Raw genomic sequence first — 24,752 nt, 5'->3', positions numbered from 1 at the left:
CAAGGATCTGTTTTGTCCCCTACACACTCTTTAACCTATACATGCACGACATACCCACACCCCACACACCACAGATACACACAGTTTCCTATGCAGATGATATAACACTTACATGTACGCACCAAAATGCAAACACAGCCTCACACATCATCCAACCTTACGTCAAAACACTACACGAATGGTTCACCACAAACAGGCTCAAAATCGCTCCAGCCAAATCTACAGTGACCTTTCTCACAAATTGGACAGTAGAACACAGTCACATCCCACACCTCACCATAAACAACAACCCCCTACCACACACACACACACACACACACACACACACACACACACACAAAACCTTGGTGTAACATACATCAATGTCATTTAAACAACACATCACAAACATTAAAAATATAATAATACCAAGACTCAATGCCTTGAGGTCACTTGCCCATACAACATTCGGACACAACAAAGAAACCACCACCACAATATACAAACAATACATACGTTCAGTAATGAATTATGCAAGCCATGACTGGGCTCCTAACCTCACCAAAACACACTACAACTCTTTACAGACCATACAGAACAAGGCCCTAAAAATAATCACAGGCTGCAGAGCTACTACACCCACAGACCACCTACATCAAGAAACCAAAGTCCTCAAAGTCAAGGATCACCTAGACATGAGAGGCACCCAGATTCTTGCTGCAGCCTCCACAAACCCACAACATCCACTACATTACATGGCAGAACATCCACCCACACCAAAGAACATCAAAACAACACCCAGCACATGATATCATACACAAATACTACCATCTCTCCCCCTCACACCAGCCTCCAGAAGCTTATCTACACTCAAATCACTCGCCGCTCAATTCAATCACTTAAAGACAACACACAGATGCATGCACGGCCTCCTGACATCCACCTTTCTGAATCCTATCTCCCTTGTGAGGAGAGGGTCCACCTGGTCAGACCGAGATGTGGGCACCATCCAGCCCGTTTAAGCTACCAGAAGAGGCTGGATGACTCCGCTGCTGATGCCTGTCCAGGATGTAACATAGCACCCCATACTATTAAGCACAATATGGAAGACTACACTGCACACAATCACCTACACCAACAACACAACATACACTCTTTGAGAGCTCTGTGGGAAAGCCCGGTCTCAGCCATGGCCTTCCTAAGGGACTCAGGGCTGTTCGGCCAGACTGACTTTTTTTTTTTTTTTTTTTGGAGGAAGAAGGAACCAAAGGCAACAAGCACGCAAAACTGTTCCTTCCAAAAGAAAAACAAAATACAAGAGAGAGCCAAATTCAAGATCCGATCAATTCGAGATGCCTGGACACACTGAGTTTGAAAGACTAGAGATCATAGGAAGCAGGAAATACAGACAGAGGGAGACAGTTCCAGAGTTGACCTGTTGCATAAATGAAGGGCTGGGAGTAACGGTTAACTCTTGCATTAGAAAGTTCGACAGAAAAGGGATAAGAGTTTGCTGCTAGATGGGTGCTATGCGCACGTCTTAGAGGTGGAGGAATGCATGCACACAGCTCAGAGGAGCAGTGACCATTGAAGTAGAGATAGAAAAGAGATAAAGATGCAACAGTCCAGCGAAGAGACAGAGGTTGAAGGGAGTCAGTAAGAGGAGGAGAGTTAATGAGGCAAAAAGCTTTTGACTCCACCCTATTGAGAAGAGCTGTATGTGAGGAGCTTCCCCATACATGAGAGTTGTACTCCACGCAGGGGCGGATGAAACCCCTGTACAGAGTCAACAATTGTGCAGGGGTAAAGAAGGAATGGAGTCGGCTTAGCACACCCAATCTCTTGGAAACAGATTTTACAAGAGATGTAATATGATCTTTCCAAGATAAGTCCCAAGTAAATGAAACCCAAAAAATGTTCAACGATGTTGCAGGATTAATCTGAATATTATTAAACATTAGTGGGTATATTGAAGATTCTGTCGGGTTGATGGGTGAAAAAACTGAGTCTTTATTGCATTAAAAACAACCAGATTATTTTTACCCCAGTCAGAGATACGAGCCAAGTCAGACATTAGGTGTGCCATAGCCTCATCCCTTGTTTGTTGAAGTAACTGCTGAGATGGACGTTGCAGGAATTGAATGGAAAGGTGAAGGGTGGAGTCATCAGTGTATGAGTGGATAGGATTAAGTGTACAGCTTAGAAGGTCATTGATGAATAAAAGGAAGAGAGTTGGTGATAGGACAGAGCCCTGAGGAACACCACTGTTAATAGATCCAGGAGAAGAATGATGGCCGTCTACAACAGTGACTATAGAACGACCAGAAAGGAAACTATACATGATGGCACAGATAGAAGGAGAGAAACCGTAAGGGGGCGGTTTGGATATTAAAGATTTATGCCAGACTCGATCGAAAGCCTTTGAGATGTCAAGTGCAATGGCAAAGCTTTCACCAAAGTCCCAAAAGGAGGATGACCAGGAGTCTGAAAGGTAGGTGAGAAGATTGCCTGTGGAGCGTCCCTGACGGAACCCATACTGATGATCAGAAAGAAGGTTGTGATAGGAAAGATGCTTTAAAATTTTTCTATTAAGAATAGACTCAAAAACTTTTGAGATACAGGATGTTAAAGCAATTGGATGATAGTTAGAGGGTTGGGAATGGTCACCCTTCTTTGGGACTGGCTGAATGAGAGCAAACTTCCAGCAAGAAGGAAAGGTACAACTTGAAAGACAAAGGCGAAAGAGTTTGCCTAGGCAGGGTGTAAGCACAGAAGCACAGTTCTTGAAGACAACAGGAGGGACCCCTCAGGCCATATGCCTTGTTAGTACTGAGGACAGTGATTGCAGAAAATACATCAGATGAAGAAATTTTAACGTCAGCCATGAGGAAGTCAGAGGGGGGAAGTGATGGAGGAACAGCACCAGAATCATCTAAGGTGGAATTGGAAAAAGTCTGAGCGAAGAGATCTGCTTTATCAGTAGAAGAAATAGCTACAAAGCCATCAGAGTAGAAAAGAGGAGGGAAGGATGATGAGGTAAAGTTGTTAGAAAGGTTTTTGGCAAGGTGCCAGATGGAGCGGGAAGAATTCGATTTAGAGAGTTGAGAGCATTTTGTAAGGATGAAATTATTTTTAGCAGAGCGAAGAACACACTTAGCATGATTCCAGGCAGAAACATATAAAAGATGTGATTCTGGGGTGCTTGGCTCCGGTACCTTTTATAGGCCCTCTCCTTGTTGCGGACAGTATTAGAACAAGCGTGATTAAACCAAAGCTTTTGTGCATTAGTCAAAGGATATGAGAAAGGAATGTATGCTTCCATGACCAAGAGAATGACCTCCGTAATGCGCAAGGCACACTCAGATGGCTCCCGGCCATGGAAGCAATAATCATTCCAGGGAAAATCAAACAAGTACTGCCTGAGGGCCTCCCAATCTGCAGCTCCAAAGTGCCACAGACAACATTTCTTTGGAGGGTCCGCAGGCCATACTGGAGCGATAGGACAGGTTAAGGTGATAAGGTTGTGATCGGAGAAGCCCAACGGAGAGAAAAGATTAACAGTGTAAGCAGAAGGATTAGTTGTAAGGAGGAGGTCAAGTATGTTGCAGCTCTCTCCAGGGCGGTCAGGGATACGAGTACGGTGCTGTACAAGCTGCTCTATGTCAATAAGGATAGAAAAGGTGTAGGCTTGTTCACCAGGTGGATCAGTGAAAGGAAAGGAGAGCCAAAGGTGGTGCTGAACATTTAAATCTCCAAGAATGGAGATTTAACAGAAAGGAGAAATGGATAGAATGTGTTCCATCGTAGAAGTAAGATAGTCAAAGAATTTTTGATAGCCAGTAGAATTAGGAGATAAGTAAACAGCACAGATATATTTAGTTAGAGAATGACAGGAAAGCCGAAGCCAGTGTGCAGAGAATTCAGAAGAATCGAGTTCAGGAACACGAGAGCAAGATAAGTTGTTGTGTTAGGAGTGTAATGCTGTATGGTAGTGAGACCTGGGCAGTGAAGGAGGAGGATATTCACCGGCTCAGACGTACAGAAATGACAATGATTAGGTGGATGTGTAGTGCGTCCCTGCGTCCAAGGTCTGGGGGGGGCTGGGTTCACGATGGAAGAGTTGAGAGGTAGGATGGGACTGGAGTGTATTGATGTTGTGATGAGGAGAGGTAGATTGAGATGGTTTGGACATGTGGAGAGGATGGGGGATGATAATTGGGAGAGGAAGGTGAGAAGAGTTAATATTGGGGGTGGGGTTATGAGGGGTAGACCGAGAAAGACATGGGACGAGGTCATTAAGTGTGACCTCTGGGTTAAGGGACTGAACAGGGAGGCTGCAGTGGATCGTGCAGCATTGAGAGCCACCATTAGGTGACCAAGGCCGACGCATGGAAGCATGTTCGAGCCTTTAAAAATGAAACAAAACGATATACACAACAGCCACCTTTGGCTTTGAAATGAGTATACAGAAAGTAGAAGAACACAGAAAAGGGTCTGCTGCCAGTTGCCTCAGACAGCTAAGTCTCAGTCAGAAAAAGAAGGTGAGGTTTAGAGAAGGAGAGGTGGTGCTCAACAGACTGAAAGTTAGAGGAAAGGCCACGAATGTTGCAGAAATGACGAAGAAGAGTCAGATAGTGGTTCCAGGCATCTTGAGTTCTCACCGGGAGAGGGGCAGAAGGTGGGGGCATTTATGGTCTCCCCCCTGGGGACTCCGAGGCTACGTTATTCGTCATTTTTTTTTTATTTTGAAAAGAAAGTGTGGTGTGTACTGTGCATGTAGTTTGGTGTTGATAGTTAGAGAAACTTGTATTGGAGAGCATGCTGGCCTACTCTCTGTGTTACTGAGACACTGAAAAAGTTCAGCAAAGGGGGATGGTCGGGACCTCGTCCTGAGGGCTGATGAAAACGGGAGCTCCAGCTCTCCCGGTTATCAGCTTTCCATCCACCTTGGGAGTACTGCCCTGCTCGACTGGAGCTACAGTCTACTCCCGGACACATTGTGTTTGAAAGACTGGAGATCACAAGAAGTAGGAAATACAGACAGAGTGAGACAGTTCCAGAGCTGACCTGCTGCATGAATGAAGGACAGGGAGTAATGGTTAAGTCTTGCATTAGAGAGTTGGACGGAAAAGGGGTGAGAGTTTGTTACTAGACGGTTGCTATGCACCTGTTGTAGAGGTGGCGGGATGCAGGCAGACAGTTCAGAGGAGCAGTAACCATTGAAGTAGCTACAGAAAAGAGATAAAGATGCAATAGTGCAGTGAAGAGACAGAGGTTGTAGAGAGCCAGTAAAAGGAGGAGTGTTAATGAGACAAAAAGCATTTGACTCCACCCTATTGAGAAGAGCTGTATGTGGGGAGTCTTCCCACACATAAGAGTTGTACTCTACACAGGGGCGAATAAAACTAGCGTATAAAGTAAACAACTGTGCAGGGGTATAGAAGGTACGGAGTCAGCTTAGCACACCTAATCTCTTGGAAGCAGATCTTACAAGAGATGTAATATGATCTTTTCAAGATATGTCCCGAGTAAATGAAACCCCAAGCATGTTCAAGGATGATGCAGGATTAAGCTGGATATTATTAAACATTAGTGGGTACTCCTGTGGAAGATTTTTCAGGCTGATGGGTGTGAGAACTCAGTCTTTGATGCATTAAAAACAACAAGAGTATTTTTATCCTACCCCTGGGGGTAGGGGGATTTCAAGAATACTCCTCCAGTATCCCTGCTTGTTGTACGAGGCGACTAAAAGGGTTGGTGGTGGGTCAGTGCCCCACCCCGTAAAAAGAACTAACTAAACAAGCGAATAAAGCGCCTCGGACCCGGATGGACCATACGTTGACGACTAAGGAACGGACAAAGGACATTCTTAGGGTTGGAACTTGGAATGTGAGAGGAGTGAATAATGAAGTGAAAGAGAGAGAGATTGTTCAGGTGCTTGAGGATGCAATAGTGAATATATGTGGACTGACTGAAACTAAATGGAAAGGTGAAAGGGTGAGAGAATGGGAATATGGTTTAGGTATATGTGCGGTAGTTAATGAGAATGACAGGGCAAGAGAGGGAGTATGTCCGATGGTAAGCACCCTGACCAATAACATGCCCTAGGTACTCTACAGTCACCTTACCAAATTCACATTTGGTGGGCCTTGCCGTCAAATTAGCCTGGCGCAATCTACGGAATACTTCCTGCGAAACCGCACAGTGTTCTTCTCACGTGGCTGTGTGTACCAGGATATCATCCAAAAAGGTCTCAACATGAGCCATATCACCCAATATCTTTCTCATTAGATGACTGAACACCGCAGGCGCAGTCTTTATTCCTAAAGTACTGTAAATTGGAACAATCCCATATGAGTGCTAAAGGCTGTGTATTGCTTGCTGTGACCATCAAGGGGAATCTGCCAGTATCCCTTGGTTAAATCTATTTTTGAAAAGTATTTACTGTTCCCTACTTGAGCAAAGATCCTCTCTGGGTCACTCATCGGCTCTGCATCAAAACTGATTAGGTTATTCAGTTTTCTAAAATCCAGACACAACCTATAATTCCCATCCTTTTTTTGCACCACCAGCATAGGTGATGAATAGGGAGATTCTGAGGGTTCTATTATACCAGAGCTTAGCATTGTCTTAATTTCATCCTCTACTTTGCTCTCCAAGTTGTAAGGTACAGGGCAAGACCTTAATCGTACAATCTCTGGACACAGCAAGTTAATGTTATGCTGAACAACACTGGTTTTACCTGGGATGTCCGTAAGCACGTCTGAATACAAATGCAGAACTTCTCTCACTGTAGTTTGCCTCTCTGGATTTAGCTCCACATTGACTGTAGCATCACGCCAACTCTCCTTCTGGCATGTACTTGGCAACACGCTGAAATCCCCGTCTATCATCCTCACACTCCAACACAGCAACAGCGGCCTGCTGCAGGAGTTCGGGTGTCCTCTGTAAGTATCTTTTAAGCATATGAATATGGAATTTCCTGTGGATCCCATTTACATCAATGATATAATTCAACTTGTTGGAACATTCCACCACTTTGTATGGCCCTTTCCGCTGTAGGAGTAACTTGTTACTGTCTGTGGGCAATAACAGTAAAACATCATCCCCTACCTTCAGGCGTCTGTCCCTAGTTTTGACATCATAGTAGTGTTTTGTCGTCTCCTTTGCATACTTTAGTTCAGATAGTCACATCTTGCAGGTTTCTTCCAACCTTTCCCGTAGGTTAATCACATACTCATACACTGACCTCATCTCTGGCTCAAAAACTCTCTCCTCCCAAAGATCATACAGCAAAGATAAAGGTCCTCGTACTGTATGTCCATAGACCAGTTCGAACGGAGAGAACTTTGTACTCTTCTGAGGTACCTCCCTGTAGGCAAAGGGTAGTGGGTCAATAAATCTATGCCATTCCCTGGGTTGCTCACTGCACATCCTCCTCAACATCTTCTTAAATGTTCCATTGAATTTTTCAACGAGTCCATTGCACATTGCGTGATAAGGAGTCGTTGTGAATTGTTGTATGGAGAGGAGTTTAAACACTTCCTTCATCATTTTGGAGGTGAACTGAGTCCCTCTGTCTGACAATACTTCCCTTGGGATACCTATTCAGCTGAATATACTGACCAAGCTTTCTGCCACACTACTGATATCGATGTTTTTTAATGCTACTGCCTCCGGATACCTGGTTGCAAAATCCACCACCGTCAAAATATACTGTGAGCCGTTAGAAGAGCGAGGTTCAATGGGTCCTACCAGGTTTACGGCCACATGAGCAAAGGGTTCACCAATAAGAGGCATTTTGCCTAACTTGGCCCTACAAACTCGTCCCATATCGGTGGTGCGTTGGCATACATCACACGATCTGCAATACCCTTCCACATCCCTAGAAATTCCCGGCCAGAAGAACTTGTCCTTTATTCTGTCATGAGTTTTCCCAATACCTAAATGACCTCCCATAATACCCGAGTGACCCAATTCAAGTACAGGTCTCCCTCGTTTTACACTGTATCGTTTTACGATATTTCGCATTTATGATTGTTCTTTTTTAGTACCAAGTGTTCATTTTACGACTGAGCTCCCTCGCATTTACGATTGGGCATGTGGAAATCCCGCGCTCACAGGCAGATCAGCTAAGAGTTGTGAGGAGGCTGGTATAGCAAACAACAATTTCCAGCTTCTTCAAACCCATCGCTAGTCCATCTGCCTCTGCTACCACTGAGTCATCCAGCCCTGCCACCAAAACCTCCACCACCTCTCATTCTCCTGAGTCATCCACCCCTGCCATCCAAACCTCCACCACCCCTACTTCCTCCCTCTCCACCTCTTGTGTTGACGAGTGATGGGCTTTGGCCCAGGATGTCTCCTAGCCTCGGAGGAGACATTAAGGCATTACGTCCTCCAGCCTAGGGGGGGGACCAACTAAGCATGGACGGAGCTACAGTACGGTAGGAGGGTACATAACAGTACAGTACAGCTGTATTTCATGTTGTTTTTGCTATTTCATGTCTTTATGTTTGCAAATGTACATACATATGTGATTCAGATGCACTACAATACATAAAACATCATCATTATTATTGCATATTAGATCACTTGTATGGGTCTTCGGTTCCTTATACACGAGTCCAGGAACGCATCCCTGTTTTTCCCAATAAACCTTAATTTCACTTTACGATATTTCAGTTTACGATAGCTTTTCTAGGAACGCATACCAATCGTAAAACGAGGGAGACCTGTACAGCAGGATGACAGGATACCGGAACTACCAACTCTTCCTTAACATTTCCATTAACTTCTACTACCCTGTACAATACTCCCCATTTCTGTACGTATCTGGACATTTCGTTTCTCTTTTCTCTCCTAAATATTCTTCCTTCCTCAGCATATCTCCTTAGCCTTCCTAATGAGATGTCTTCTTCCTGAGCCTGTTTCAGAGTCGTATTTTTCAGCAGGTTAGTCACTTCAGCCACTTTTAGTTTAGGTAATCTTTTTTGTCTAGTAGCCTGACTTCTAGTTTCCACAGCACAATTTACTGCAGGTTCTACTATCTCATGTTTTTCTCCAAGAGTGGCTCCTGGTATTTCTCCAATGATAAGATCATACAGTGGGTTTTCCAACCACGCTGCTACTGTACTTCCCACATATTATGGAGTGTCCACATATACTTCTGCCTCGGGGTAAGCATACACCTCAGAATTAGCCATTATCACATATATACAGTGCTCGTCAGAAGTATTCAGCGTTGTCTGCCGGGCGCGCAATACTCATGGCCCAAAAAGAATCACCCATTTTTGGGGGTAAGAATTGAGCCACAAGTTTGAGCTCCGAGCATGACGTCATGGTAGCCTGAGGCCTTCCGACGCGCTGGTTGGTTCCCACCTCAGTCGCCCACAGGCTGCCTGAGAGAGAGGAACTCCGCCGAGTGTTCCTCTCAAATTGCGCCATTTTTTACCGAGTGTCCCACAGTGTTTTGGCCTTCAAAACTTTGTTATGGCACCTACCCGTGAACTATCGAGTGAAATCATATCCCAGATCATTGCTCTAAAGGAGGCAGGCCACCAGACAAAGGAAATTAGTGAATTGGTTGGTGTGGCACGATCGACAGTGCGTCTTTGGTGTGCGCGGTTTCGGGAGGAAAACAGTGGTGAAGTTCCCACAAAGAAACCGAGGTCTGGTAGGCCTAGGAAAACTTCCCCAAGGTCTGTTAATGTTTTAAAATGTGCAGTGGAGTTTAATCCTCGTGTGAGTGCAAGGAAAATTAAGGAGAGCAACCCGGAAGTGTTTGGTGAGGTGTCAGTGAGAACAGTGTCTCGTAGGGTGCATGAGCTTGGTTACACAAGTCACAGGCCTGTGAAAAAGCCTCTTCTCTCTAGCAGCCAGAGAATTCGTAGGCTTGCCTTTGCTAATAAATATCTAAATTGGGGTGAGGAGCAATGGTTGTCAGTGTTGTGGTCTGATGAGGCAACGTTTAGTGTTACCTGTAACAGAGGAGCACGTGTGTATCGACGCAAAGGTAGTGACCCACTTGACCCACGGTATGTAGAAAGCACAGTTAAACATCCTGATTCACTCATGGTATGGGGTTGTTTCTCAGGGAAGGGTTTGGGGAAGCTTGTTGTACTTCCCAAGAACCTCAGAGTGAATCAGGATGTTTACCTGGAGCTTCTGTGTGATCATTTACCAGACTCCTTCAAGCTAACAGGTGCACGAGTGTTTCAGCAGGACGGTGCACCTGCTCACAAGGCCAAATCGGTCACCAATTGGCTTCGTGACTGCGAGGTATCATTCATGACAGACTGGCCAGGAAATTGCCCAGACCTCAACCCGATTGAAAACCTCTGGTACCTCGTAAAGAAGAGTCTCCAAGGGAAGGACGTGAGCTCTCTGCCTAAGCTGGAAGCCGCCATTCGTGACTCCTGGGACAAAATACCCCTCCAGCACCTCAGAAGCCTCGCCCTTTCACTTCCAAGACATCTCAGGTCCGTGAAGAAATGTAAAGGCTACCCTACGAAGCACTAAAGGTAAATAAAATGCATTATTTATATGTTTTTTCAATGTTGAAAGGTTTGTTTCTCAGGAGGGACGCAGGGGGCTCCATACTTCTGACGAGCACTGAATATTCCCCAGTAAAGTTCTTTTCAGGCACCAAGGATTTCTTCACTAGAACAGTAGTACACCCTGGATCTCTCATAACCTCTACAGTTGTTCCTTCAACCGTTCCTAATCCCGTATTCAATGTGCACCTTCCATCAGGATGTGATCCTCCACACACAACCTTAAAACCTCTGCCGTCCTTTACAATCCACCCCTCCTCATCCATTAATTCTTTAGGGTCGACTGCAACAAAGGCTGCGGCTTTCTTCGATGACTGCAAATCCCGACTACTCTGGCATTGGTCACTGCTGCTCTTTGATGCAGCTGCTGGTTCCTTCTTGTATTGCTTAACTTGTAAATTCTTTGAGAGTAGCAGTCCTTCGCTTTATGTCCTGACTTGTGGCATATGAAACAGGATCCTTGGATTCTAGTGGCAGGATTAGGAAAAATGGAAGTTTCTCGGTTATCCAAACTATGCTGCTTTGACGAACTCTGTGGGTAAGGTTTGTTCATAAGTCCACTGTGTGCTTCAATATACCGGTCACCTGCTTCAACCATTTTGTCGAGATTCTTAAAAGATCTCTCCCTCAGAAAAATACACAACCCCTTATCACAAGCCTCTAGAAATTGTTCCCTCAACAAAATATCCTCCAAACTCTTATAATCCTTTGGGCACTCTGCTAACTCTAGCCACCTTTCAAGTAATTTCCATAATCTAGCAGCCAACTGTTTAGCATTTTCACCTTTACTAAATTTGCACTGTCGATACTTCAACCGAAAACCCTCTGCAGAACAGTCAAATCCCTTTAGCAAGGCTGCCTTCATTTCACTGTACTTCTCAGCCTCTGATGGAGCTAACTGGTGATATAAGTCTAAGGCTTTGCCCTGCAAAAGTGAAGCAAGACTTATTGCCCATAAGTCCTTAGGCCACTTTGCGCTCGTTGCAAAGCATTCATACCGGAGAAGATATGCGTCGATATTATCATGTTTCTCATCAAAAACAGGCAACTTAGGCAGCTTTATCAGCTCAGACTGCGGCGAAATTGCACTGTCGTCTGGAGAGGTTTTGGCACTTACTTCTAACTCAAGCAGCCTTAGTTCCTCCCGTTTCAGTTCTCTTTTTTGCCTCCTTTCTTCACGTTCCGCTGTTTCTTTTTCTCTCTCCCACTGCAGAGTCTCATCGACAAACTTACGCAATTGTTCATCGTCAAGTCCAAGTTCATGGCCAACATCCACAATACGCTGCACTTCCATTGCTCAAAATCACTCATTACCCAACACTGAATAAGATCGTCCCTGTTCGGGCGCCAAATTGTAGGGTTCTTGACACTCTATTACCAGCAGGCAATAGAGTGTCAAGCAACTTTGATCCATAAATGTATTTACATATTAATGAGTTAATTTACATATTAACAAACATTTATGCCACTGGACCCAAAATACCCAATACCCCAAACAATACACAACTCCTAGGCAAACACGTAAATTCTCGGAGCTCCGTCCTTGGGCTCCACACTGTCCTCGGGGCTCCACACAATCTTCAGGGCGTCCACACAATCCTCGGGGCGTCCACACAATCCTCGGGGCTCCACACAACCCTTGGGGCTCCACACAACCCTCGGGACTCCACACACAATTCTCAGGGCTCCACACAATTTGAACCCATGGCGGCATTCACCCCTTCACCACTCTCGAGCGCACACCCACACACACTACGTGCCCCAGCACAATGCATGCTTCTCTTCTATAAGCCTTATCCACTGGTTCCCAGTCCTCCTACACTGGGGTCAACCGCGGTGGAAGGCTGGCTGGGAGGTGCAGCTGAGGGCGTGGTGATCTGCTGCTAGTCTCACCCTGATTGCGGATGGTGCTCGTCTGCCCTCGTCTCGAGCCAAGATCCTGACTATACCTCCAGAACACAGTTTTCGAGGAGTCAGAGTTGCTATGAACAAAGTTTCGTCAGTGTCTCAGATCTCAGAATTATTAGGCAATCTTATTACACCTTCCTTACTACAGCTTGTTAATTAACAGGCAATTTTGTTTCCTAACATGTTTGCAATATAAAATTTGGAGTTTGTGAAGCATTCCTGGTTGTTATCAGCCGTTGGCCCAACAAAGATTGTGCTACTGTTTCTAATCAATACACTGCCTCTACCTGTATCAAATGTGAGTATTCAACTGTAAAAATAGTGACAGTGAATCATGTGAATACAGTGTGCATCTCTAGTGTACACGGAATTGGTGAAATATGTGCAGGAGCTTAGAGGGAGGAGGGAAACCACCCTATAGTCACGACGGCGTGGGTACACCATGGTTTTTTGCATATTTCTTGAAAACTATGAGGCGTAGGAGAACCATTCTGATATCAAACGAAGGCCCATGAAATGCTGCATAAGATGATAAAACATAATACTGCAGAGAAAAGTTTTTCATTACAGCTCCCTGAATAAAAACCCTGTTGTCTGTCGGAAATAGGTTTTACTTTTTTGCTTATTACTCAAAAACCATACCTCATATGAAAATGCCAACAAACCCAATTGAAAGCTAATAAAATTCTCTTTCAAATGATCGTATAACATGTAAAGACAGATTAGTAAACACTCGAGCTATGATGTTGGGAAGTGAGATGAATGTTCCCAAATGTTTATTCACACCGCCCTAACATATGTATAATTTTTTTTTTTTTGCTTATCGTGTAGAACAAACATCGACGAATAGGAATATGTGAGTTTAACGGCAAAATAAATAAGTTTGGGTGTTGAAAACAAGCCGAGAATACACTTTTTTGGAGCCTTGGCACGCGGTGGGGGGAGGGGAGAAAGCCAATTTGTTGTGGAACATAAAACTTATTGAAACTCACCGTGAACGAAAGGGTTAAGAGGGGCAGCAGATATCTGCAGATTTTTAACATACGCAGGTGTCTCCGTTACCTAACCCCCATGGATGCTAAGGGAGCACTGTAAATGGTTTCCTGGTCTACAGGAAACCATTTGGCTTGTCACTTAGTGTTAAGTCACCTGTAGAAAGAAGGAAGAGGAAAGAATGAAGGAAAGAAAGACAGAAGAGGAGAGAAGGAAGGAAAGCTAGGAGGAAAAGAGGAAAGGGCAGGCACCTGAGGGCAGCACTACATCGAGTCCAGTGACTAAATAGTTAAGACTTTTTTTTTTATGCACAATCATATTTTCCTTATACAATCATTATGATCCCATACGAAGTCTCAATGGTAGATGTATGATCACTATTTTCACTTACATGACTGCCAACACACAAGGTTACAGTCATGCGTTTGTTCCAAGATGGCCTTTGAACTCAATCACTATCAGGTGTGTTAGTGTCAGTGATGGAACATCAGTGTGGTGCTGGAGTTCACACTGCAAGTGAAGTGCAGTGAAGTGAAATAACTACCAGCTTAGGTGTGTAGGAAACTACATTTTAAGCCTATTTTTAGTGGTGAGAAATAAGTGAGGTGCAGTGAAGTGACACAACTACCAGTTTAGGTGAGTTGGAAAGTTGACCATTGGCCAAAAGTGTATCCCTACTGAACCCATGTTATAATTTACTCAGTATACAACAAATCATTATGTGTTGGAGTTTTTTTCAAATGCACTCTCACCATACAACAAGGGTGTGCTGTATGTATTACCCAGCTATATTTTAAGGTTTATTATTGTTATGCTGTACAGAGCACATGTATGAAATAAGAGTTTTAATCAGACAGATAAATTTATCATCCCCGCAGTAACTCACCCTACTTCACTGTGGTGCTGGGATGGAGGATGCCTGGCATCTTCAGCCACCACACGCTCAAAGACAGCACTCACTAGCTGCCGGACAGTGGCACTGGCTGTGTTAACCACTGTTGCATCCTTTGTGAAGTGCAATCGAAAACATAGGACTAGTGCCTGAAAGTCAAAACACTTTTGTTAAGATAACCAAAAATACCAGTACATGACATTTAAATACTGACTACTATTATATCCTCTTGACAAACACCAATAAATACAACACCCTAGTGCTTAAGAGAATGTAGCTGTCACTGTTATGGCTTTGAGTAATGTCAACATGAAGTCTGTAGACTACAGTAATATGGGTACTTCAGTTGGGTGTATTTAGAAAGAGGATTATCTGTATCGTGCAACTAGGTGCATGAGGTGTGTGTGTTGTGTGAGGGGTGGCATTAAAGTGAAGACAGCATGGACTATTTGTGAATTGTCTTTTGTTATGATTTTCAAGTAGAGTAGGGTGACAGTTAGATCATTATCTGGTTAGATAAATGTTTGTTTTTCCATAAAGTGTAGCTCCTGCGCAATGCATTAAGAAGGATCATGAAGAATACTATTTGTCTGAAGGCTTTGGGTAGTTCCAGTGATTTGTGTTTGTAAGTCACTTGGTGTGGTTTCTAGAAGTAGTGTGGAGATGGGATGGCTGTAGTAGTCATCAGATTGTAAAAAGTATATGTTTGTGTTTGAATGTCTTAGTGTTTTGATGAGACAGAGCAGACTGAGATGGTATGGGCATATGGAGAGGATGGAGGATGACAACTGGCTGCAGAGGGTGACAGGTGAGAACACTGAGGGCAGATCTGTGAGAGGCACAAAAAAAAGACCTAGGACAAGGTCATAGGGTATCACTTCAGGGATAAGGTACTGAATAGGGAGACTGTCAGAGATGGAGCAGTGTGGACAGCTGCCATTAGGTGATCAAGGTCAATGCAAGCAAGCATGCTGGAGCCTTTATAAATGAAACAAAATGAGCTGTACAGGTAGTATAATAAGGTGATGTTGAAATATTTTCAAAGTGTTCTGGGTAGCATACAAAATCTGTTTGGTTATTCTTTATTTGTGGAAGTTGGTGGTATAACACATGCAGCACTTACAAGAGTGGGATGGATCATATGTTAAAGAAATAAACTATGTGCCTCTCATGGTCAGCTGATCATTCACTGGGAGAATTCATTCTTACTGTTAATGACACCAAAGACATAGCTGTTGTGACTGTTAACGTTTGTGTTATGCATCTAAGCATGTATCTATGCTAAAAAGGTATTTCATGAAAGCCTTATCCAATCTGGATCAAAACTGACACATATACTTTACTGTGTGTGAGTCTAGGAAGAAGCTGTTTGATTCTGGTGCAAATTAATCAAAGGTCAAGGTTGAAGTTCAGGGTGCAGAAAATATCACATAAATGTCTAAGCCAAGATAACTAAAAACTGGCACATACAGCACATGCAGTTATGGGAAAAGTGATTTGGTTTTGGTGTAATCAATCTAAGGTCAAGGTCACAAGTCATGGTTAAACTTCAGAGTGCAGAAAGCCTCTCATAAATGCCTAGTATGATTTGGATCAAACTGAGCACAAAGATTGTGTCAGAATAGGATCAACTGATTTTATTTTGGTGCACACTGATCAAAGGTCAAGGTCTTGAGTCAAGGACAAAGTTCAAGAACATCAATGAGCACTCCAGGTCCCCTCTCCAACTGTTGTTGTTAGGCAAACTCATGATCAGCTCTGACTGTAAAGACGACTTACTCAACCAGGATGAACCATGGTGCCAGCACACATGAAACGATGTGCTGTTTTCTTAACTGTGTGGCTATTGGACAGCATCATCATACATGTATTTGCAAGATGTGTATATGTGCTTTGTACTGCTGCATCTAGTCTATGTTTGCATAGGAGTAGTAATGAGTGGTGTCCACAATGCATTAGTTAGCTCCACCTCCCTGCCTGACCACTCATCACATTTCTGAGTTATCTATGGGTTGGGGTTTTGTTTTGATTACGTGCATGGGACCACAGCACTGGCTGGTCATGAAGCACGGATCTGATGTTTGTCTCTGCCTGGATGTACTGCAGGTGAAAGTTGTAACTTATGTAGTTACTTGTTGAGATTGCTGGTATCAGTCTGGGTGGCGTATGGTTGTGTATGTAATGACATGGGTGTTGCGGGCTGTTATGTGCTTATGTAGTAAACTTTGTTCCTCTCACGTCTTTACAGACCTTTGCACTAAAAAATTTTACTCCAATCTCTAGGTATTCTATAGGAATTTTTCATATGCATGTGGTTATAACAGAGCACTTGTTTGCCTATTTTTGCACTGGACAGTATTCTTATGTGTGTGTTTAACAACCTGGGTGCTTGAGGGAGTCTAACATAGCCTATTATTAATCCTGTATATTGTATACTCTCACGATATCATACTGTGCTTCTGCATTTCCAATTTTGACATTCATGGGAGGGTAGCAAAAAAATTTTCTATCTGTACAATCATGGTTATTGATCCATGCAACATTTGTTCAGGAAAATTCTCAGCAAAGCAAACAATATGCTGCTCGCTCATCGACATTCTTACATATTCAACAATGAACACTACTGATGCACTGAGTATGTGTACAGTGATTTCTAAAGTAGAGTGTTTGCAGTGTATGTTGGAGACTGAATAAGTGGGTTTACAGTTATATGTTGGACTGTGCATAAAGTGTGCGTGTATAAAGTTTAATTTTTATATTGAACAGTAAAAGTCCATTAATCCGAACACGGATAATCCGAAAATACCAATAATCTGAACTTTTGAAGAAGGCTGACAAATACTCCAAAAGTAAATAAAATCAAAATAAAAACATTCAAACTGGGCGCCAAATGCGCCGAAGTGCTGAGCAGTGTGGTCATGGATCAGGTAATGCATGGACTGGCAACTCCTCGTAAACAACTGACCTTTTGGATCCGCACCATAGGCTTAAGAAATTTTCCACAGTAATACACATTAAATTTTTGTGCTTTTACAATACGTGCATATTATTATTAACCCTGGTCTTACTCACTTTAACTGGATTTACCTGCCTACAACTGCTGTTTTCAACACTACACAGTACTGGTGAGTTAAACAACCCATAACATCTCTTAATTTACCTGTTACAGTTCGTGTCTTCATTAATACATTATTAAGTAAAAAATTTGTGTAATACGTAAAGTGATGTTAATACATGCCCTATTGTACTATGAATGAATGACAAGTGATCCATTCAGTAAAATTTCAGTTTAAAAATGAAATTAAGTGTCTTAGGGGTCCCACCCAAAAATCCGAAAAATCTGATAATCCGAATGATTCTCGGTCCACAGCCATTTGGATTAATGGACTTTTACTGTACATGGTATTCATGTAATGTTGGGTGTAAAGGTAAACACATGGACTACAGCTAGGATGCCAAAACAATATTTATGTTTTCATCTGTAAAATCAGTATAATAAAATCATGATACTGTACGTGTCAAGTGGGGTTGGTGGGGGATTAGTGCCCCTCCCTGTAAAACAATTAACTCTAAGCCCTTGACCACCCCGTTTGGGATACATGGCGTCTGGCAATGAATGAATGAAAAATCATGATATGCATGGTCACCTCAGTACCAAATTCTTGCAAATTCAGAAACCCTACTGACAAGTTATCAAAAAAATATGAAGTCTATGAATATTACTGTTACTGAGTTTTATCTAGGTTTATGAATCATGCAGAAGTAGTTCAACTTGGTCTGGAATTATTTAGCTCTAAATGAATGAACTACAATAAACTGCTGTTTTTTTTTTTTTTTTTTTTTTTTTTTTTTTTTTTTTTTAATCCAAAGGTGATGTTTCTGTAAGTTTCAAAGCACTATGCTTACAATTTGTGCTGATACGATGCTGTTTGTGGGATATGTGCAGGTCATGTGTGATGTGTATTTTAACATTCGCAGGTGTCTCTGTTACTTAACCCCCGACGATGTTAAGGGAGCACTGTACATATATATATATACATATACAATATACAGTATAAACACATACAATATACAGTATATATATATATATATATATATATATATATATATATATATATATATATATATATGCATATATATATATATATATATATATATATATATATATATATATATATACAGTAGAACCTCTCTCATTCGGACTATATGGGGGGAAGGGTTGTCCGAATTAGCAGATTGTCCGGACCATCAGGGTAATCTCCAGTTCATACCAAAAACTATCTACATATGGTATGTTTGTTAATTATTAACATATGTTGCATATGTCAACCCTACATAACTGCAAAAAATGAAAGGATACTAAAATAACCAAACTATCATGTACGATAGTTTTGCATAATTTACAGGTAAGGCCATGACAAGAAACTAGCCTACATTTTAAATTGTAGTAAGTGAGTAAGGCCTGTGCAGGCAAAAAAATAAATTAATTAGTTAACTGTAATATTTCGAATAAAAATAAAACTTACGTAGGCAAAAAATACATTGTCATCTCTGGCATATTGATAACGCCCATATGGGCACGAAGCTAATGTTTGATGTACAAGTAAAGCGCATTTAAGTACAAAAAATAACCTACAGTAATCACTGAACACTGGAGAATATTCTGACCCATTTTTGTGTAAGCAAACTCCTCCTTTTAACACCTTTATTCATTGCAGAAGCTACACTTGCATTAAGGGGCATGGTAAGGAGGATTAACTTTTGAAATACAGCGTAAAAATATTAGTGGTTGGTGAACTACTTGATGGAACGAATGCTAGTGTGTGTTTAAACAGGCGCCCATGTTGAGACCTAGCGTGATCCGAGACTAAACGAATGATGATCGCTTTCCGCGCCGATACTGAAAATGACTTTAGAATTACTTTCAACATATTTTTGGAGCTTATTATTTTTAAATTTTGTCCGAATTAACAGAAGTCGGGATTAAAGGGGTCCGGACCAAAGAGGTTCTACTGTACTGTATATATAAATATATATATATATATATATATATATATATATATATATATATAGCCTATATATATATATATATAGAGCCTCTCTCTCTCTCTCTCTCTCTCTCTCTCTCTATATATATATAGCCTATATATATACAGTAACCCCTCCAATATCCGGATCAATAGAGCCATCGGTAGGTTCGGATATTGGTTTCGTCCGGATATTGGGCCCCAGCTTATGGACTTGTACTTATGGACCCTAACTCAGAGAAACACCTATACAACTCCCTCCGGACATGCATAGCACCTATTTAACACCCAAATCACACCAATTAGGCACATAAATGACTGAAATAAATGCAAAAGAAACATAAAATGTGGGTTTAGAAGTATGTTCATACATTAATAAACATTCTGGTACTTATGGACTCTAACCGAACCTAACTCTGAAAAACACATTCCTACTGCACATGCATGAGGTAAATATAGTATGGAAAAAAGTACAGTATGACACATTCTGGTAAGTATAGTATGGAAAAAAGTACAATATGAAACATTCTGGTAAGTATAGTATGGAAAAAAGTACAATATGAAACATTCTGGCTACTTACAGCAAGTCCCTGGCCACCTCGATGAATAACCGCCTCCTCTCGGACTCTGACAGTAAGAACGATTTCCTGAAGCACTTGCAGTACACTCTTCCTGATGTCTTGCACTGAACTTAGTCAATAACACACAGAAGTCCGTTCTCTTCACAGTGTTCACTTTAGTCCAAATAATGTTCCATTAAATTTTAGTGTTGCACATTAACTTTTCCCAAGTTTTTTTTATTTTCCAAAGCCAAAACAAACAAGGTTAGTTACGTTAAATTTCTTTTCTACTGAGTCTTTTCTCTCATTTCGAAAACCTTAATACAACACACCGTTTTTTTCACTGCACAACACTCAAAATTCCAGTGTGGTCTAGTGGAGAAGTTCTTGCTGTTTATTCGCTGTCAGAGTCCGAGAGTATCACTGGCAGGCGACCAAGGGGTGCATCGGTGGGTCGTGGTGATGGCGTACCGACTACAGAAGACTCTGAAGACAGCCGCAAACTCACATCGAGCGGTGACTCCACTGTAGCTGATGTGCTGGGCTGTGGCTCGGAGCATGAGGGCCTGTCTTGGGGAGGCAACGGAGTGGAACCAGGGCTTGGCACAGCGGGGGTCACGGGCCTGAAAAAACTGTCAATCGTTGACTGATGCAAGGACCGACGATTCTGGCGATTGATGATGCGCTGCCGGAAAGCACACAATTCCTCCACGAGTCCCAAGGGCCCCATCTCCCTGTCGCAGTCCGGGTGTTCCACGTAGTCTAGGACGAACTCTAGATGTTCCCGGAGTGCGCTCAGCTTGGGGATGGCTGGAGTAGTGTCCTGCTGAGAGGAGTCCGCATCATCATCGCCTTCGTCGTCGGAATCTTCAAGTTCGGGACTGACACCAGCAACCGAAGACGCGATCTCGATATCAGACAACGTCTGATACCCAGGATCGCCCTCGTCGTCGTCCAACCACTCACGAACATCGTCCACATCAACATCGTCGCCGTGCGTACGTAGCCGTGCATGGAAGTCATCCACGTCAAACCCTAGGAAATCGTACTCCACATCTGTTCCGAGAAGCAGACGAGACCAACCATTTTCAAGAGTTTTCACAGGGACTTCCTTCCATGCACTAGCCCAGTTGTACAGCGTAGACTTGATGTTGTAGCGGCGAAGGTTTTCCACAGTCCGCTTGCCTCGAGTGTCACGTCCTTCCCTGCGCTCGTCCTCGTCCTCGAGAACAACCATCACCTCATCCAGGAACTTCCGACGGTACAGGCGCTTTGTTGCCACGATCACTCCTTGGTCCATGGGTTGAATGAGAGCAGAAACATGCACCTAATACGGCCATTCTCAGCAACCAAGTCCTTGTCGCACGGGTGGGCAGGTGCATTGTCGAGGAGAAGGAGAGCCTTTACCTGGTCGCAAGGAATTCCCAGTGTCTTCGTCTGGTACTGGATGACCTCCTTGACGAAGTGACGGTGAAACCAGTCTTTGAAAATCACAGCTGTGAACCATGCTTTCAAAGAATGGTACCATACGACAGGAAGGACATCCATCACCCCACGAAGGCACCGAGGCTGCTTTGCACGGCCAACGATAACAGGCTTAAGCCGGTGCATGCCGTTAGCATTGGCACAACACAAAGCAGATATCCGTTCCTTAGAAAGCTTGCGACCAGGTACACGCTTCTCCGTCTCCTCGGCTAGAGTGTTCGTTGGCACCGAGCGATAGAATAGGCCAGTTTCGTCAGCGTTATAGACTTGACCGAGAGTGAGGCCCTCCCTGTCGATCAAGCCTTTCACCTTGTGCCGAAACTCGTCCACTCCATCCTCGTTAGCGTCCAATGCTTCGCCATGTGCTTTACGGTTAGTAAGGCCATGTCGCAACTTGAACGCGAAGAGCCAACCCTCGGATGCCTTGAAGTCTAGGGCGTCATGAAGCCTTGCAAACTTCTCAGCAGCAGCCTTCAGCTCCGTTCCACGTACCATCACACCAGCTGCACGTTGCTGTCGATACCAAATCAACGTGAAGCGGTCGATTTCTGCATACTTGGGGGTAAACATAACCTTCCTCTCCACGTTGCGTTTGCTTCTCGACAAGAAGTCAGCCGTGTACTGCATGAGCTTGTCTCGGGAACGCTTGATATCAAAGTCGACCGTGCCAGGTTGAACTCGCGGAGAATGCGTGAAGAAGACCAACCCGCATCAACTTTCTCCAATATCTCCCGTTTCTTCTCCAGAGTCAACACCACTCTCTTCCTTTTCTCAGGAGGCGGGGACATCATCACACACACTAAGAGGAGGGCAGAGAGGAGCAGGAGGCCTTGCAGCAAGTACGGCACCACCACAAAAGCGAGCACGTGGGCAGCCATGGCGAAGAGCGTAGGTCCAGTCGCGGTGAGAGACAGGTGGGAAGTGGGGAGGATGCAGCGGCACTCTATCGGACGTCGGAGGAATGACGAACCAAAACAATGCTCTCACGCGGCGCGCGCGGCAAGTTCAAATTACAGACGGCAAAAAAAAAAAAAAAAAAATCGATTTTTTTTTTTTTTTTTTTTTTTTTGGGACCATTTTGGGAATGTTTGATCCCAGGACAATAAGGTTCGGTTAGTGGGGATGTTCGGTTATTGGGCATCCAGATATTAGGGTGATTACTGTATATATATATAAAGGGTCTTGCTATCACGAGCACCTAAAATGCTGCCAAAACATGTCTATCGCAGTCAAAATGCACGCTATCACGAAAAAATGGAAAACAAAAAATTGAAAAAGTTTCAAAAAGCCCGCGCAAAGCGTCATCACCCAGAGCGGCGGGTTCCCTCACTCGTCGGTTGTGACGTCACGGCACTGTGATTGGCCACGAACCGGGGAACGATCCCCTGGGACTTAGCAAGCGCGACCAGTGGGTCACAGGTGTGGACAGAAGCCATTTTAAGTGCTAGCACAATGGCAGACACACCTCGGCCTCGTCCTCCTACCATTGCACAACGTAATGCGGCAGCATCTAAAAGGGAAATTAAAAGACGAAAGAACTTAAATTACGTGCAGAAACTCGAGATAGTGAAGTTAATAGACAAGGGAGAAACAAAAGTCAGTGTGGGAAAGAAATTCGGGATAAATGAATCGACAGTGCGTGGTATTTACCGACAGCGTGACCATATCAAGGCCCATATGAAACTTGCCCCATCAAAAGCAGGTGCTCAGGCTATGCGAAGTGGAAATCAATTGCTCCTCAAGACTGAACAACTGCTACACCAATATCTGGAGAGGCAGGCGAAGCAGAACTTAGCAGCTGATACACGTGAAATTACGGAGACTGGCAAGGAAATATATGTGTCTGTGGCTTGTAAGATGTGTGTTGAACAACCACCAGTGTTTCTAGCATCAAAAGGATGGGTAGACAAGTTTATGTTACGGCATAAAGTGAAAAGTGTGAAAATATCGGGAGAAGCAGCAAGTGGGGACAAGAGTGCTGAGCGTGATTACCCAGAATCGCTGAGGAAAATTATCCAGGAAGGTATGTACACTCCCGATCAGATTTTCAATATGGATGAAACAAATTTTTACTGGAAAGCAATGCCTTGCCAAATATTCATCACTGCCAAGTCAGAAAAAGTTCGTGGTAGGAAAGCCATAAAAGTGTGATTCACCCTTCTGCTCGCTATGAATGCGTCAGGAACATGTCTCCTGAAACCTACAGTTGTGCATCGTGCTAAAAGACCCAGGGCCTACAAAGGATACAACATGGACAAATTAAAAGTGCACTGGATGACATCAAAGAAGGAGTATATGTCTGCCAAGCTTTCCAGTGACTGGTTAAAAGATTTGTTCATTCCCCAAGTGGAAAATTATTGCAAGGAAAACAACGTAAGGTTCAACATTCTCCTGCTTCTCCACAATGCCCCTGGACATTCACCACTTCTAAGGAACGCGCATCCTAATGTAAGGGTTGAGTTTCTGCCACCAAACACAACTGCCTTGATCCAGCCCCTCGACCAGGAGGTCATATCAGTTATGAAGGCTTCTTATTCTGCAAGGCAGTTTAGGCAGGTGCGGCAGGCAACACAAGACACTGCCCTTATCCAGCAGTTGCTTGATAGTGAGGATGAAGATGAGGCCATGATTCAAGGGGATAATAAGTCGGAACAAAAAGTGATTCGTTATTGGAAAAATTACAGTGTGAAACAGGCTATTGACTTGATGGTAGACTGCTGGAACAATGTTACTCCTGCCACTATTCACCATGCCTGGCTTAAACATTTTGGAGGGTCTGCCTGGGGACTGTCGTGTGGCGGTACCTGGTAACCCACAGGCAGTTGAGGAAGAGGTTGAGGCAGCAGCGGCGGAAGCAAGGCAAATTCCCGGAGCTGGCTTTGCTGATACTACTGGCCAGGATATTCGGGAAATGATACAGCCTCCTCCAGTTACTGCCGATGAAATAATTGAAGAAGATGAGGAGACACATGAACAGGACATCGCAGGAGAGGATGAGGAGGTTGTTTACTGTATTTTTATTTATTCATTTATTTATTTATATTTATTCATTCAAGTAAGATGGAGGAATAGAAGAACGGAAAGACGAGAGGAAGGAGTAGTTGCAAGGAGAGTGGAAAGGTTACAAGAGGATGAGAAAAAGGCAGAGTATAAGAGAGAAGTGGAGGAACGATTGGGCAAATATGAATTGGAGCAGATGGGAGATGTGGAAGGTGTCTGTAGGATATTTACAGAAGAAATATGTGCAGCATGTGATGTGGTGTGTGGAAGGAAGAGAAGACGGAGGGGGGTGCAAGGAACAGCGTGGTGAACTGAAGAGGTGAGACAGGCTGTGGCACAAAAGAAGAAAGCA

The 24,752-nt window shown here is 43.5% G+C and overlaps 1 protein-coding gene across 1 annotated transcript in view; it reads right to left on the bottom strand.

The window, feature by feature from the left end:
* LOC145415010 (protein MON2 homolog) overlaps window positions 1–24,752 on the bottom strand; it is a 1,148,323-nt gene that overhangs the window by 939,316 nt on the left and 184,255 nt on the right. Inside the window, exon 4 of the mRNA XM_080284427.1 lies at window positions 14,323–14,477. Within this exon, the coding sequence (XP_080140553.1) occupies window positions 14,323–14,477 (155 nt within the window). The remainder of the gene's footprint in view (window positions 1–14,322; window positions 14,478–24,752) is intronic.

The sequence above is a fragment of the Coenobita brevimanus genome, chromosome 101 (assembly GCF_032717465.1).
Source record: "Coenobita brevimanus isolate Jiangsu-jjx chromosome 101, ASM3271746v2, whole genome shotgun sequence".
Classification (NCBI taxonomy): Eukaryota; Metazoa; Arthropoda; class Malacostraca; order Decapoda; family Coenobitidae; genus Coenobita; species Coenobita brevimanus.
Note: the sequence above shows the minus strand (reverse complement) of the source record. Positions and strands in the feature narration are given on the sequence as shown.